This window comes from Eulemur rufifrons, chromosome 14, assembly GCF_041146395.1.
Source record: "Eulemur rufifrons isolate Redbay chromosome 14, OSU_ERuf_1, whole genome shotgun sequence".
NCBI classification, from domain to species: domain Eukaryota; kingdom Metazoa; phylum Chordata; class Mammalia; order Primates; family Lemuridae; genus Eulemur; species Eulemur rufifrons.
This window is the reverse complement of record NC_090996.1, coordinates 2,826,796-2,845,525: the sequence shown is the minus strand read 5'-3', so window position 1 is coordinate 2,845,525 and position 18,730 is coordinate 2,826,796. Positions and strand designations below refer to the sequence as shown.

The 18,730-nt window shown below is 36.4% G+C and overlaps 1 protein-coding gene across 1 annotated transcript in view; it reads right to left on the bottom strand.

Moving 5' to 3' along the window:
- TYW1 (tRNA-yW synthesizing protein 1 homolog) overlaps positions 1-18,730 on the bottom strand; it is a 171,889-nt gene that overhangs the window by 24,480 nt on the left and 128,679 nt on the right. The window contains exon 14 of the mRNA XM_069485639.1: positions 7,315-7,425. Within this exon, the coding sequence (XP_069341740.1) occupies positions 7,315-7,425 (111 nt within the window). The remainder of the gene's footprint in view (positions 1-7,314; positions 7,426-18,730) is intronic.

Sequence of the window (18,730 nt, the reverse complement as noted above, 5' to 3'; positions counted from 1 at the left end):
CGGAGGAGGCAGAACGACGCTGAATTACAGAAAGAAAAACAACCCACAAACGGGCACGGCAGAGTGACTCTGACCCTGCTGATGGCAGAGGCGGGACTCGGCCGAGGACTGACATGAGCTCTGCAAAATGCTCTACATGAGATGGCCTTTGTGGAATAAAACTGTAGGCTGCCCAGCGTAATTATAATAGACAAGAGAATCTTCTCTATTTGCTCAGTGATTCAGAGAATTCATTAAACTGAGTGGGAGCTTTAGGTGAGTAAAAAAAGCAAATAACAATTTAGCTCAAAAAATCATTAAGAAGATATGGCTGAAAAACTATACTAAACTTACCCAAATGCATAAGAAAACATGAAAATGATTAATTCATGGATGAGTTAGTCATAAAAACGTTCTTCACTTCACTTTAAATACTGTTTAGGATGTGTGAATTATACAAACTACCATGTATGTAGTAGCTAGTTCAAAGGAATTTCTTTTTAATGTTTTAAAAGTTAGTTCGCTGAAGCACAGAGGTTTTAGATAAGATCTTATATTCGTGACAGTAACTTTTGAAAATATTTTAATATTTTTTATTCAGCAATAATAAATCATGAAACATTACGGGGAGATTTGGTTTGGGAATGGAACGAGAGGATGAATACCGCAGTTCATTATTAGGACTTCCCAATTCCTTACAATTATATAACGCTTTGGTTTACAAGACACTTTCACGTAAAAGTTCTCGTTTTAGCCAGATAAAACCCTCGTAGGGAGGCAGTGCTGGGTCAACCACAGAGCCGGGGATGTCACTGTGACAGAAACGCTCTGGGCAGGGAGTGGTCTCGGTGAATCAGACTACAGGTCACCTTCGGGAACCCGAGCCCTCGCTGCCCGGGGTTCCCTGCTTCGACCACGTCATCCTACAGTCTAGTCCACTGCGGAGTTGCCCGGACTCTACTCCTGAGCACGGCCGATCCCCAGTTTTCCCCTCATGTCACAGCTGTCTGCCACCTTCTCACCCTCTCCACCCTCACCCCCAGCCCACTCTTCGCCAGCAGCAAGTTCTTTCCCTACAACTCAGGAAAACACATGGGTACGATGTGGCGATAGAAAAGCAAAGTCATTCACTCCAGAATCTGCAGGCTGAGTGGTGACAGGCAGACCCAAAGAAAGTTCTTGAAGAACAGGACTATTTATGCATCTTTGGGTTTGTAGTGAAAAGCATAACTCACGTCATTACAGCCTGGTGGCTTCCTGATGCACCACACTACCTACGAGATGGGGCCAGAAGGGCTTTTTCACTGGCTGCTTGGGATGTCTGCCTTGGGATTCATGGTCTGCGGGAAGAGCAGTATTTCTGCAGTTTGACTACGTGATACTCCAATTAGACCAATTGGATTTTTGTCCCCAAAAGTTTGGTAAGAAAAGAAATGTTGACTTCCTGATGTTTTTCAGCAACAGACCCAAAACATGTCACTTCTTCATCCTAAAAATGCGTCAACAGCTCTCCCGCCAAACAGCCCAAGCTCCGCAGCGTGGCCCAGGAGGCCTCTTCCCCTGCCTCGGAAGCCTGTCCTAACGATGGACCAGTAATGAGCCCTTGCCTTGCCCAAGCACAAGTGGCTCTAGAGCTGGACCACCCACTCAGCATCTAGTCCTCACCCGGCTAAAACGCCCCCTCATTTCTTCACCCTCCAGTCAGGAACCCCCACCTCGTCAATGTGTCTGAACTCTGCGTCTTAGAGACAGGGGCTGCACCTTGTTCTCTGTGTTCCCACCCAGTCTGTGCTGAATGAAGAAAGATCGAGTCATACATTCTTCTATGACATTAAGCTCCAGAACTCTTTTCTGATCTAATATAAAATTTCAGTTATATTATTCAGGATTTTTCCACTCTTTAATAATTATGAAACAACTCATAAACATTGGTTAGCTACTTCCATGCACGTGAACTACTGGCAACATTCTTACCTCTGTGTGCAGAAAGGCAGTGAGGCTATGCTAAGGCAACCGCCGTGCAAGGTGCCTTCTGCAGGGTGGAGCACGGCAGACAGTTTACCGTGCTCACAGTAAGTGGCTTTTAATCATTTGGTAACAAATTACTGAGCACTTGTCAGTCTCGAGGTGTAACGCTAGGCAGAGAATACAAAGGCAGTATTTCACTGACAAATGGATTGTTTTATAAAAGTTTTCAATAAGGCAGATGTTTGTAACATGAAATATATTTTCACAAACAAGCAAGCAAATAATGATAGTTAAGATTCTCAGAGTGGCAAATAAAAGCCTATTTAAGCCTAATGAAGATAAAATATATGCTAATTTACAGGGAATAGAACAGAAAAATATCTTTCAAGACTGGCAATGAAAGAAAAGAAGAAATCAATATAATAAAAAAAAAGTCTCCTTGATTTACTTTAAATAAATGTGCTTAACGGAAAATGATCTAAACATTTACTGAATCCAGGTGTACATTATCCCACTGAATTCTCAAAACCGACCTATTAAATGATGTTATTCCAATTTTAATATTGAGGGAGTTTAGGCTCAAGGAGGGTAAGTCACCAGTCCCGGGCACACCTGCACATCTTAGGTAAGTATCAGAACCGTGCTCCTCCCCTGCCCCACAAGACTCCAGCGTGCGCGGACTGTGGAGACCCCAGGCCCCAGATACACACGCCGTCCAGGACAGGAGGTGCTGAGGGCACCGCTGGCCACGACACCTCTCCCACATTGACAGTCTCCCTTCTTGACCCGAGGGTGTTACTGCTACAACTTATACAGTCAAAGTGAGGATGACTTTTTCCCTTTGGCTCACAAACATCAAAAGAGAAACTGTGAAGAGAGTAAACAGAAAAAGGAAGACAGAGTTTCCTAAGTCCGATTAGGTTAGTGCTAGAAAACAAAATGAGAGAAAGAAGTTGCCTAGGGAGCATGTATTCCTAAATTTACTCAAAGTGGATTGAGTAATTTGCAGACAGTTCAGTACAATATTCTAAACACACAAAACATATGTGTTTCTATTTTAAAGTCCTAGAAATTAACAATAAAAAGACAAGCAATTCAACTGAAATACAAAGGCCATGAATAGCATGGTGTTTGCTTCTGCAGGGAGCTCCAGGCATGTCAATTTGCATTATCAATTTCACATCTTGGAGGCATTTATATGACCCTGAGGTACTAATAAATTTGAACTCCAAACCCCTTTGAGAGTTAGGCCCTGCGGAGACTTCCTTTCCCCAGGAGCATAGGTGAGGAACCAGCCTTCCAAGTGTTCCTATGTCAGTGGGTAAATTTTTTCCTCATCCATCCTTTCACTAAGGGGGAGGGGCCTAATCTTTTGTCCTTTAAACCCAAGTTCTGTCTACCGGAACCAAGAAATGTCACTACGATGGTCTCTTTTCTTCTATCCACTAAGGGTCTCTCTTACAGACCTGACAGATCAGCTACGTTCTTAAAAGTATTGTTTTCCATAACATACTCACTTCTAACTATTTATTTTTGGAGGAATTTGAGGTTATCTTAGTCTGCCATACTGCTAGTTCTTATCAAATGTTCTTTGGAGAGAGCTTATTATTATTTTCAAAACTCCTCTGTTTTAGAAAATTTTAACTGTAATTAATAAGACAACAACAAAAAGATGCCTTTTCAGACATTAAGTGGTTTAATCCTACTGAACAGGAAAGCGTGCCTTCTCCATTTACTGATTCCATTTCAGTCTTTTGAATTACAAAAGTAATGCATACTTGTTATAATAATTCACACAATATAGAATTATGAAAAGTAAAATTAATAAACCTTTTCTTCCCTTTCTCCCAAAGAGAACATGGTTAACAATTTTATATATATCCTCCCATACTTTTGTGTAAATACATCTAAACATAAGCAGTTGAAAATGTAATCAAATAATAAATATTATTCTACCATTTGTTTTGCCTCTTAGTAGTATACTATATTCTATAAACATCCCTTTTGCTACTTCAACTTAAAAGGAAGACACTTCATTAACCTGCTGGACAAATGAGAGGTGAAGTTAATGAAGTATGTGATCTAACCCCGCCGTGGACCAGGTACCTGACATTGCGGGCAGGATATTTCTCCCACAGGTCTTCTAGAGACAAGACATGACTACGCTTTCCCCTGATATAACACAAACTATCTATTACATCATATTTTATCACTCAAAAATTATTTTAATTGTAATTAGATTACATATTTATCTAAGAATTTTTAATTATACAATTTCTCAAAGTAGCTCATTGTACTTTTATAGATTTTGCCTATTCAACAAAACATTCATTTCCCAAATAACACATTCATATCAAATTTTTTATCTCCGGTGCTTTAATGAGGACTGGCACATGGAGAGAGCTCAAAAATACTGTGGACTGCAGGGATAAAACAGTAAAGTGGAAACTTTGTTGTTGTAACATCTCAGCTATAGACAGAAGGCTTTATTTATTTCCTAGTGATGTTAATAGTTTGCCAAACTAAAAAAGATCCATCAAGAATTACACTGTTTACCAAGTAGCCATCTTCCTTTAAAAAATAATGCTGACTGATTTTTTACAGATTGTGAAGTACCTTGTTCTTTATAGAAAACATGACTGCAAGAAGGGAGGCAGGGAGGAAGGAAGGAAGGAGATGAAAAAAGGTATGATTCAGCCAAGATGCTTTATAATAACAGAGGTTTTCCTGCAACATAATCTGAGGCAGCATTCTTTAATAGCTAAATCATAAATTAAAATGCCACTAACCTCTGATGTTGGCAAGGTTTTCTTAAGCTGACACGTGTGTTTTCAGATGTTGTTTGTATCTTTGCATCATCAGAGTTCTTGCCAAGAGTAGCCTTTTGAAATTAAGAGCAATTTCAAAAGAAAAGAGTGTCTTTGACCTGACCAGAGACAAGATGCTTCGCACTCAGACAGCAGCATTTCATCCGTTCCCATCTCCCCACCCCTCCCGAGTACAGTAATACCGAAAGCCCGAACTCATTACAAGGCAGCTGTGAAACTCTGAAATCTCTGACATGACATAGAGAGTATTCAGTTTCAAGAACATAAACTGAGAAGAGCAGAGTTGGCTCTCCAAGCCTGGGTACATTTTCCCGTTACTTTCTCTCATTTTGTGGACTTGTACTTGCCAAAAAAAGCCATTTGCCTCTTAACACGCCATAGCTTTAACTGTCTAATGCTGAGACTTCCAAAGTATCATTTCCAGCCCCGTCTTATCCCGGAAACTCCGGGCTTGTATAACCTGTGGCCTATTTGAACCTATCCTTGGATATTTAAAAGATACCTCAAATTTAATATGGCCAACAGGGAACTCATAAAATTTCACTCCAAACTTGCCCTCCGCCACCACTTGTTTTCTCAGTAAATTATTTTACTCTCCACACAACTGCTTAAGCCAAAACTGCCACACATTAATCTAGCAACAAACTTTATTGGTTCTACTTCCAAAATGTATCCTAAACACACTCACCACTCTCCAGCTATGTTACCACTGACCTTTCTCAAACCATCGTGTCACGTGCCTGGATTAAGCAATGACTTTGTAACTGGTCTACCTATTTCTGCTACTGCCCTCTATATCTATAATCAAGTCACAACACACCAGGAGGGTGATCTTTTAAAATCATAAATCAGATCACTTCCTCCCCAGCTTAAAACTAGGTGCCCCTAGTATATAAACAGCTTACCATTAAACTTAGTTTAAAATCCAAGTCCCTTATCTTTGCTTGAAAGGCCTAACAAAACCTGCCCCCGGCCCACCTGTCTGATTCATCTTGCACCACGGCCAACCCCAGCCGCTGCATCAGGAGCGCGCAGGGCCTTTGTGCACTCGCTGTGCCAGGCCCAGAAGGCTGCTACGTTGCTTCTTACTATTTAGGTATTAATTAAAAACTAAAAATCTATCTGCTCAGAATAGCCTTCCTAAAACAGTCAACCACAATATCTAGCAAAACAATCTATGCATTTATCCTTTGACCCAGCAATCTGCTTAAAGGAATCCATCCCAAAGCAACATTGGCAGAAATGTGAAAAAGACAAGCGGACATTATCTGTCTCCTGATGGAAGTGTGCGACACCATCAACAAAACACTCTTGAATACAAACGAACACACCCACGCACACACACAGTCTGTATCTAATCAATCTTCTTCTTCTTTTTTTTTTGAGACAGAGTCTCACTCTGTTTCCCGGGCTAGAGTGCTGTGGCGTCAGCCTAGCTCACAGCAACCTCAAACTCCTGGGCTCAAGCAATCCTCCTGCCTCAGCCTCCCGAGTAGCTGGGACTACAGGCATGCACCACCATGCTCGGCTAATTTTTTCTATATATATCTTTAGCTGTCCATATAATTTCTTTCTATTTTTAGTAGAGACGGGGGGGGGGGGTCTCACTCTTGCTCAGGCTGGTCTCGAACTCGTGAGCTCAAACAATCCACCGGCCTCAGCCTCCCAGAGTGCTAGGATTACAGGCATGAGCCACCACACCCGGCCCAATCTTCTTTTGATATAACTACGGGCTTCAATCCACAGAAAATACAAAGGAGGAGGAACATCAATAAAATCTAGAATAAAAATAATAAATTTTTCTATTTATATAAAAACAGCTAGAATAAATGATTCATTTTCTATAACAAAATAAATTACAAGGGGAAAACATGGCAGAGGAACTGATAGAGTAAAAGAAATTTAAGAGAGACATAATTCAATTATAATGTATAGACCTTATTTGGATCCTGATTTTAAAATACTGTTTAAATAAAAAGAAATAATCAGTAAAATTTGAAGCCTCTATGTTCCAGTTAAAATTTTTAGGTGTGAGTCTGGTACTCTGAATAAGTGTTTAAAAAGAGTACTCACCTTTTAGGGACATATGCCGAAATAGTTATGGGTGAAAGATATAATGTGGGGGGTTTGCTTGAAAATAATCTGGGTTAAGAGCAGAGAAAATGAGCAGGGTATGGTTGAAACAAGACTGGCCACAAGTTAGAGCAGTCTCTCTGCTTCTGTCTGTGTTTGAAATTTTCCATAATAGAGGTTTATTTAAAAGCCAACCAGTTACTCACTACAACACTATTTCATTTCTCAGCACATTAATGTCACTGCATAGTTTTTAATTATTCATTCTGTGTTGATTGTCTGCTGCCCACTAAAATATTAGCACTACAAGAGCAAGAGCTTTGTCTTCTTTACTGATATTACCTCCATGCCTAGACAGTGTCTTGATGAATACTGCCAAATGAAAAAGTAAATACAACTCCTGGGACCTCTTTACAGTTTAAAAGATTTTGATTCTACCAAGGCCAACAAGGCCAGCAGGGCTTACCTTCACTTCGATGAAGTCAGGATTTCCCAGGGACACGAGCTGAGCGTAGGCCTGGAGCTCATCTACATTCCATGCTTTCACGAGCGTCAGTCTGTACACAGTACGTTGTTGCTAAAACAAACAAAAAGCCAACTTTGTTGTTATCTTGGTGGAAGCCATATTAACCTCGGAGACTGTCAAATTTTTTCACCTTATAGAGAAAGAATCCAAGTCCGGTGATACCCAGCATAAATTTTTGTAAATTGAAGCTACATTCTGGAGAAAGTTGAAAAAAATCTAAACAATGTCATAAGATTCTCCTGTGCCTTACGAGGGCACATGAGATAGTTTGACAGATTTCTTTTCTCTCCCTCACAGTATCTAAAGATTTCTTGACACAGACACATTGAATAAGATTTAGTAAGGAATGGTAAATTGATCCAATAGTTTAAGGCTATGGAAAATTAATTCAAATAACGTTTAGGCTTTCAAGTAATAATCACTCAAATTGCTAATGGCAAGAATTGTTAATTACCCTTGCCCTCTTTTCAGCGTTGTCATTATTTAATGATCTCTTAGCATTTCTTGTTGGCAGAAAAGGCACAGGTATGGACTGTAAATGTTGCTATATAACCAGAAAAGTTACTGGCTTTCTCAAAAGCAATTAAGCAGTAAGGCATGAAAGCCTTTAAAAAGCTTATAGGCTTTGACTTTGTATTTCCATTCTAGGACCCAATATAAGTGATTAAAAATTCAAAGACATTAAAAAATCTCAGAGCAACATTAGTAATGATACCTTAAAATCTGAAGTAAGGCCTTCCTGTTAAGTAGGGGCAGGACCTGTGACTTGCCTCTAAGCAACAGAATATGGCAAAGGTCATGGGCTGTATGTGGTTGTGTACACAAGATTACATGCATCCGTAGCAAGTGCCAGGTAATAATACCTATGCTTCTAAACCTCAAGCCAGATTTTAAGTAGCAAGGATCAAAATACTCGAGAGAAAAAAAGTGAGACATGTACAAAATGATACCAATCTCTTTTTTTCTATGTGTGAAAACCTCCATCATTAATAAAAAAGAAGAAACACTTGAGATTTTTAATGAAGAAAATTAAGAGATCTTTAACAAAGAGCATTAGGCTGCCATACCAGAAATTGGTATTTTCCAAGCATATTTACTCATATATACTCAAAAGTTCCTTTTAAAAAGTAGTACATAATGCAAGACAGAAATCTTCCAGATTCCCTTGACATAGTTAGAATTTTTCCAATGCCAAAAGCTAACAAAAATAGTAGAAAACTGCAGATCAATCTCACTTGTACATATATATGCAAAAATCTTAAAGAAATTTTAGCAAATAAAATTCAGCACTAAAATTCAGCAGTTAAAAATTTCAGGAATTCAAAGATGATTCAATATTACCATATAGTAATAGAATTCATCATACTAATAGTTTAACACAGAACAATCATCCAATCATATTCACAGATACCCAACAGCATTTGATATAGTTTAAAAGTCAGCCCCGATTTTAAGATAAGCAAATCAAAAACCATTTGGTAAATTCAAAAATTAAAAAACACATCTTTAATGTAAATAAAAAAAAACCCCACTCTCCAATCAAGAGTAAATATCATTCTTAGTTGAAAAAAAATAGAGGCCTTCCCATTTAGTCACACTAACAGAAGAATGTCCACTCTTCTTTTTAAAGCAACTTCCTGCAAATTATAATCAAAGCAATAAGGCCAGGCCAAGAACTAGTGGAGAATATACAAAAAATAATTATTTGTAAAGAACATAACTGGCTTCTTGCAAACCTAAGAGAATCAGCTAAAAAATTCAATTAGGGAAAAGTGGCTAGAGAGTAGCGAGTTAAATGTGGACTCTGGGGCCAGACTGAATCCCACACCATGTAGTAGGAATCTTTACCTCTCTGTTTTCAGTTCCTACTTTTGTAAAATGGGGGTCGTACATAGGATGAAAAGTGATAATCCACGTAGCACTTAGAACTAAGCCTGGCAGTAGCATGTCATACCACATGTCAGCTATTATATGCCAGCAATGACCAATGACAAAATTCAAGGCAATATTTAATTCATGAAATAACATGTAGAACAGTTGAATAAAATAAACGTTTATAAGAGACCTAAATAAAAACTCATCTATATGGAGAGCCATAAGGGATTTATAAAAGCAACATAATTCCAATGAGAGTTTACAATACTTCTGAACAAATAAATTGGCAATGGTACCAATAATAAAAACAATAGCAGGAGTTAGCAATTAGTCAGCATTTACTATGTGCCAGCTGTTGTTATAAAGTGCTTTGTATCTTGCCAAAGAGTCCAATATTACTCTAATCTTCACGCCAAATCTTACAAAATAGATTGGATTATTATCTGCACTTTACAGATATGAAGTTGAGGCCCACGGCTGTTAAGTAAATTGCCCAAAGTTACACAGCTGGAAAGCAGCAAAGCTGAGACGTGAACCCAAGCAGCAGGAATCCAGAGCAGGCTCTCTGGCCTCACTAAGCCTTTTAAATTTGTGAGTTAAAACACACAAAGAGAAATGTACACAAAACTTACATGTATAGCCCAAGGGATCGTCATAAAATGCCCATCACCCGGATGCCCTCCTATTCCTCCCAGTCACTATCTGCTCTCTTCACCCTAAGGGTATCTCATGTCCTGACTTTAACATTATAGCTTAGCTTTTGCCTATGTTTGAAATTTAAGTAAATGGAATCATATATTCTTTTGTCTGGCTTCTATCACTGAACACTGTGTTTATAAAATTCATCCACGTTGCTGCATGTTGAGGTTTGTTCCTTTTCTTTGTTATCTAGTATTTCACTGCATGAATATACAACAAGTTATTCAGCCATTCCCTGTTGGCAGGCATTTGGATTATTTCCAGATTTTAGCTAGTATAAAACAATGCTGTTATTGCTTATAAAACCATATTTTAGTTTTGTCTATTTAAGGAAATTATATGAAATGCTATTGGGACATATATTGTTTTGTATCTGGCTTCTTTCAATGAATTTGATGTTTGTGAGATGCATTCATGCTGTTCTATGTAGCTGTAGGAGCTCCAATGGTGCAACTGGTTAGCGCATGGTACTTATATGTAGCTATAGATACAGCTTTATGAACATTTTCCATTGTATAAATACACTGCTAGTGAGGGATGTCTGGGGTTCCCCACATACACACTTTGGGACTCCTAAAAAATAACATTGCTGGCTGGGCGCAGTGGCTAACGCCTGTAATCCAAACACTTCTGGAGGCCAAGGAAGGAGGATCACTTGAGGCTGCGAGTTCAAGACCAGGCTGGAAAACATAGTGAGGCCCCCATCTCTACAAAAACTTAAGATATTAGCCAGGTGTGATGGTAAGTGCCTGTACTCACAGCTGAGGTGGAAGGATCACTTGAGCCCAGGAATCCTAGGCTGCGGTGAGCTACAATAGTGCTACTACACTCCAGCCTGGGCAACAGAGTGAGACACCATCTCAAAAACAAACACACACACAAAAAAACCCACTGCTATGAGTATGGACTTGTCTCTTGATGCGTAAGTAGTACACACATTTTCTAGGATCTACCTAAATATGGAAATGCCTGGTCATAGGATATGTTTTCATTCAACTTTAGCAGATATTGCCAAACTGATTTCCAAAGTCATTCTGCCACACTTCTACCTGCACTGTAACAGGGTTGTTTCTCATCTTCAACAACAGTTGATGTTGCTAGTCCTATCTTTGCTGGATAGAAGAGCTCTGTTATAAATGTATTAGAAATATTTTTATCCACTTTATGGCTTTCTTTTTCACAATGCCTTCTGATCAACAAAAATTCCTAATTTTAGTACACTCCACTTTATCATTCTTTTCTTTCTTTGTTAGTGCTTCTGGTGTGTTTTTAAAGAATCTTTCCATACATCAAGAGTATGAAGATAATCTCTTATACTCTTTTCTAGAAGCTTTATTGTTTTGTCATTCACCTTTGTGCCTAAAATCTACCGAAGGTGGTTTTTGTGTATGGTGTTAAGAGGTTAAATTTATTTTCCATGTGGATAATCCATTGCAATATAATAAAATCAGTGTCTATGCATGTGAGGGTCTACTTCTGTTTTGTTGTTTTGTTTCCTATTCTGTTCCATCAATCAAATTGTTTATCCTTACCCCAATACCACACTGTTTTAACTACCATTGCTTTATTATAAGAACTGATATCTAGTAGAGATGGTGGTTCTCAACCGGGTCAATTCTGCACCACAGCAAGGGACATTTGGCAACATCTTGAAAAAAATTTTTGGTTTTCACAAATGGGCCAGGTGCTACTGACATCTAGTGGGTAGAAGCCAGGGCTGCTGCTGAATATCGTACAATACATAGGACAGTCTCCCTCACCCTTCCCCTACAAAGAACTATCAGGTCTAAAATGTCAATAATGCTGAAGTTGAAAAATCCTATGGTAGAGCAAGTCCTTTTATCATGCCCTTTTGCAAAAGTGTCTTGGCTATTCTTAGCCCTTAGCACATCCAGATACATTAAAATCAGCTTATCAATTTCCACAAACATATACAATCCTTTGTGATTTTTATTGATCTGGCATTGAATCTATAATAGAGTGTTGCCCAATAAAAATATAATGTGAGCCACAAATGCGAGCCACACGTGTAATTTTAAATTTTTTCTAATTGTCACATTGAAAAAGTAAAAAGTTAACAGGTGAAATTAATGTTTAAAATATATTTTAATTATATATATATCTCCAAACTATTATCACCTAAAGAACTAATCAGCATTTAAAAATTACTGGGACATTCTTTTTCCGATACTAAATCTTTGAATTCCAATGTACACTCCATACGTATAACACGGCTCAATTCAGAGCAGCCACATTTCAAGTGCTCAATAGCCACGTGTAGCTAGTGGCTACCAGAACCGAATATAATCAGTTGATGGAGAAATGATACTTTTACAATCCCGAATCTGCCAAAATAATGCCCTTTACATAAAAGTCCTTTAAAATTTCTCTCAAAAATATTTTACAGTTTTCTGTATAGAGGTCTCAAACTTCTTTTCCATACATTTATTCCTGGATAATATACATTGATGCTTTGTTATGGCAGTATCATTTATATTTTTACTCTTTTAACTAGTATTTAACTGATGTTTTCATTGCTGGTATATAAAAATATAACTGATTTTTATATACCAGGTTATAAAAATATACATGGTTATAAAAATACATGGTTATAAAAATATAACCATGTATCCAGTGGCCTTGTAAAATTTTCTTATTAATTCTAACAATTTAGAATTGTTAGATGAAATGGACTGATTCCTTAAGAGATACAATCTGCCAAAACTCAAACAGGAAATAGGCAATGTGAATAGGCCTATATCTATTAAGGAAACTGAATCAATAATTAATGACCTTCTAAAACAGAAAACACTAGGCCGAGGTTGGTTCACTGGTGAATTCTACCAATCATTTAAAGAAGAAATTATACCAATTCTTTACAATGTCTTCCAGAAGACAGAATAAGAGGGAATATCTCTTAGTTCATTCTATAAGGCCAACATCTCTCATGAACATAGATGCAAAAATCTTCAACAAAATATTAATAATTTATAAAAATTCAATAATTTATAAAAAGAATTATATACCACAACCAATTGTGATTTGTCCCAGGTAAGTAAGGCTGATTCGACATTTGAAAATCAGTTAATGTAACTCATCACACCAACAACATACAGAAGAAAAATCACATGATCATATTGATAGGTACAGAAAAAGCTTTTAACAGCATTCAGCACCCACTCATAATAAAAACTCTCAACAAACTAGGAATAGAGGAGAACTTTGTCAACTTAATAAAGAATATCTACAAAAAACCGGTAGCTAATATCATACTTAATGGTAACCACCTTGAAGCTTTCCTGCAAAGATCAGGAACAAGGCAAAGGATGCCCTCTCTCACCACTGCTTATCAAAATCATACTGGAAGTCCTACTTAACACAATAAAACAAGAAAAGGAAATAAAAGGAAAACAGATTTGGAAGAAAGAAAACTGTCTTTGCAGATAACATGATCATTACATAGAAAATCCACTAATCAATCTTAACAACCAGATGTTGTGTACCACTTGATTAATGCTTTTGGAAATAAACACAGCAAGAACTATTAAACTGAATATAACTTCAACCCACACATTTATGGTCAAGTGACTTTGACAAGGGGGTCAACACAATTCAGTGGGGAAAGAACAGTCTCTTCAACACATGGTACTGAGACAGCTTAGCTATCCACATGCAAATGAAAGAAGTGGGACTCTTACCTCACATTGTACACAAAAATTAACTCAAAATTGACCACAGATCTGTATGTAAGAACTAAAACAATAAAAACTCTTGAAAGAAAGCACCAGGTAAACCTTTGTGACCTTGGATTAGACACTTAGATATGACACCAACAGCACAAGTAACAGAAGAAAAAAATAGATAAATTGGACTTTATCCAAATTAAAAACTTTTGTACTTCAGTTTGGCAGTTCCTCAAAAAGTTAAATGTAAAATTACTATATGACCCAGTAATTCCACTCCTAGGTATATACCCAAGAGAAGTGAAAACATATTCACACTAAAACTTGCACATGAATATTCACAGAAGTATTAGTCATAATACCACAAAGCTGGAAACAATGCAAACGTCCATCAGCTGAAGAAGAGATAAACAAAATGTGGTATAACCATACAATGAGAAATTATTCAGCAAAAAAAAAAAAGATGAAGTTCTCACTCATGCTATAACATGGATGAACTTTGAAAACAACATGCTAACTGTAAAAAGCTGGACACTACTAAAATGTTCTGAAATTAGATAATCCACATGGTTGCACAGTTTTGTAAGTAAACTAAAAGCTACTGAATTATATACTTTAAAAGGTAAATTTTATGTTACATAAGTTATATCTCAATTTAACATGTAAATAAAGACTGAACATCTATAATTTAATATGCACCACAAGATGTTAGAAAGTGAACAGTAATAAAGGAAAAAAAGAAATAAAAAAGCAGAAATTAATAGAAGAAGAAATAACCATAAAATAAAGATGAGCAATAATTTCCAAAAGTTATTTGTAGAAAAATTTAATATAATGGACAAATTACTAGAAAGACTGATACAAAATAAAAGCATGACTAAAACTATCATTAGGAATGAGGAGGGAACACCACCACAGATCCTGAAGAAAGTACAGAGATGACATGAGAATATGATGAGCCACTATACGTAGCCATTTTGAAAACTGAAATGAAATGAATAAAGTCCTAGGAAAATACAACTTAATAAAATTGATAAAAGAACAGAAAATCTAAATGGCCCTATAAACATTAATGGAGTTTAATCTGCAATATTAAATTCTTTCAAAGAACAGAAAAAGAGGGACCATTCCCCCTTACTTATTTCATGAGGTCAGCATAATGCTAGCACCAAAACTTTACAATCATTAAAAGAAAGAAAATTACACTTCAGCATTTCTCATGAACAGAAATGGAAACATTTTCAAAATAATAATATACAAAAGAACCTCAATGATACATAAAACAAATAAAACATAATGAACATGTTGGGTTTATTTCAGGAACAGAATACGGTTTAGTATTTGAAAATCAATGTAATTCATCATATTAGCAGAATAAAGGAAAAATATCATATAATCTCAATAGATGCAGGAAAAGCATTTGATGAAAACTCAAAAGCCATTCATAATAAAAAGTTATAGAAAGCCAGGAATAAAGGGAGAGGAGGCCTCAGTCTGATGAAGACCATTTACGAAAAATCAACAGCAAAATTCATACTTGTGGTGGAATAGTGAAAACTTTCCCCCGATCTTGAGAAAAGACAAGAATGTCAGTTCTCACAAGTTTTATTCTACGTGGTCTCAGAGGTCAAAGCCAGTGCTATAACATAAAAAATAAAAGACATTACATGATTCCAAAAAAATCTATACATAAAATATTAATGTCATTTTTAAAGTCTCTAAATACAAGGTAAATATACAAAAATCAATTTTATTTCTATCTGTAGTAATTAGAAAATGAAATTTTAAGGATATCATTTGCCAGTGTCATCTGATATTATTACACATCTGGGAATAAATCTAACAAAACATATGCATGACCTCTATAGAGAAAACTAGGAAACGTCACTTTAAGAAATTAAAGAATACCTAAGCAAATAGAAGAATATGAAATATTTATAGATTTTTGTTAATATTATAATGCAGGGGTCAGTAAATTATGGCCCACAGGCTAAATCAGGCCCTCTGCCTGTTCTTGTATGGCCTTGAGCTAAGAATTGTTTTTAAGAATGAGCAATTCAAATTGATTTGGTAACACAGAACAGTAATTGTAAAGCCCAATTAAGCAAAATATTACAACCCCCCAAGATATTTCAATACATTCATCTCTTTAGTATACCTGTATAATAAAAAATTGTACTCAATCATTATTATATTTTTAATTCTGTAAATACAAATTTGTAAAAATGTGTTTTCTCTAGTGATAGCAGTATCTACATAATATCGTTCCATTTGCCTCCTGGCATTCAAAGCCTAAAATATTTGCCTATCCCTAATATAAAGATGTAATCTCTCCCCATATTGGATACAGAGTCAGTACAATCTCAATCTAAATGTTAGATTATTTTAATTAACAAGATGATGTTAAAATCTATATGGAAATATTAAGGGTGTAACATAGACAAATTACTCTAAAAAGGAACAAAATTGAAGGACTTAAGACTATTGAGGTGTCAAGACTTTTTTTAATTTCTTTTTTTTTTGAAGACAGAGTCTCGTTCTGTTGCCTGGGCTAGAGTGCAGTGGTGTCATCATAGCTCACTGCAATCTCAAATTCTTGGGCTCAGGCAATCCTCTTGCCTCAGCCTCCTGAGTAGCTGGGACTACATGCATGTACCACCATGCCCACCTAATTTTTCTATTTTTTTATAGAGACGGGATCTCACTCTTGCTCATGCTGGTCTTCACCTCCTGACCTCAGGCAATCCTCCTGCCCCAGACTCCCAAAGTGCTAGGACTGCAGGCGAGAACCACTGTGCCCGGCTGGATATCAAGACTTAATAAAGCTACAATAATTAGGTATTGGCCTCAGTAGAGCAGTGGAACAAAATAGCCTAAAAACAGAACCAAACAGGTAAGGGTACTTAATTCCTGACAAAATTGGGCACTGTAGAACAGCGAGCGAGAGGATATTTTTTTGAAAAATAAACAGTTTTGGATCAAATGAATACCCATGCGGGGAAAAAAATTCTCACTTTAATGACTTTTCTTTTTATTAGTGGATTACAGACTTAAAAATGTGAAAGGAAAAATAACAAAATGTCTAGGAAATTACATAAGAGAATCTCTTCATGACTTTCTTAAAAAGGATAAAATGTACTCAACAGAAAAGGATAACTGATAAACTGGACTACGTTAAAATTCACTACTTCTTTTTATCAAAAGACATGCAACAACAGAAAGACAAGGCACAGACTGAAAAGAGACATTTACTCTTATTTAGAATATATAAAGAAATCCTACAAATCAACAAGAAAAAGACAATGCTAAGGAAAAATTGACAAAAGTCTTGAATGTTCTTGCACTGCTTTGAGTAGGAATGGTTTTTACAGATGAACAACTACAATCAATTTGATGATACAGAACCTTAACTTTGAAGCAATTAGCAAAGTACACCTCCCCTTATAAGAGGGTATCCAAATGACCAATCAACAGAAATGCACATTAAATCCACCAAAAAATACTACTTCCTAACCACCACAAAGACTAACAAAACCAGGTGGCAGCCAGGGTGCAAATTAACCAAAACATACACACACGGCTGTTAGGAGAATAAATTCATACACAACTTTAAAAATTGTGTGGCCCTGTCTACTAAAGGTAAGTGAATGCTGCACAGCAAATAACCCAGCAGTTCCACCCCTAGATAGATAGCGAACGTAGATGAACACAGACGTACACCAAAAAACAGGTACAGGGATATTGTTAGAATTCTTCATAATAGCCAAAACTGGAAATAATGTGAATGTTCTTCAATGGTAGAATGGATAAATTGTAGCATATTCATATTTTGACACATAGCAATGAAAATGAATGAATTACAGCTGCACCCAACATCATGGATGTATCTCACAAACATACATAAAGGAAAAAATAACACTTTTCACAAAAGAATTAAATTGTTATTACTCTATAAAGTTCAAAAACAGGTGCTAACAAATAGTGATTATTCTTAGAGAGGACAGGAATGATCAGGAGGAGACTTGGAGGGTGCTAGTAATAGTCTATTTCTTCAACTGTTTGCTGGATGTATTAATTTTGTAATAATTCACCCAGATGTTAATGTAAAATCTGTGCACTTTTCTGTATGTGTAATATAATCCAATATTAAAGCCTATTATTAATAAAAATAAAAAATATATATGTAAAGTGCTGGGAGGAGGCATTCAAATTTTTAAAAGTCTGTATATACAAAAGTACTTACGGATAAAAAGACATTATGTCTGTTACTGGATTTAATATATTCCAATGCCTCCTCTACCCCCAAAAGTAGGGAGATACATAAAACAAGAACCACAGAATGCTCATAGTTGTCAATGCTAAGATGATGGGTATAGGAATTTGTTATATTATTCTCTCTTCTCTTGGATATTGCAAAAATCTATAATAAAAAGTTTAAAATATATAATTATAAGTTAGAATTCTGTTGCTTCTAATTAGGCATCTCTCAGTGCTACATATTGTGGATGAGGTTAGTATATTCCAGGACTACAGCTCTTAATTTCAATGATTTATCTTGACAGTTGCAATTCAAGGCAAACTCTAGTTGAGGTTGTGTCAAAACAAGATAAAACGGTCTCTGAAAATATGGTACTGACTTACTAGTAATCAAAGAAATGCAAATTGAAGCAGTAATGAGGTACCATTTTGGCTTATCAAATTGGCAAAGATTTTTTAAAATAGCAATATTCAATGCTGCCTAGAGTTTAGCAAGACAGGCATACTCATTCACTGGTGGTGGGAGTATAATTTGGTCCAAACATTTAGCAAAGTAACATGGCAACACGATTAAGGAATCTGAAAAAATATTCAAATTTGTTGACCTGGTAATTGCATTTCTAAAAATTTAGCCTATGAAAGTGATAAAAATTGTGAACCAAGACATGAATAAGAATTCATTTATAATGTTCAATCCCAAGGAATGGCTAGATGATTTATGATACAGCCATTTAACTAACACTAAAGGTGACAGTTCGGAACAGTTGTTACAAAACCCAACATATTTGAAGAACATAATCCTAACAACCGAGCTCTACGTAGATGTGATTCTCTGAAAAGAG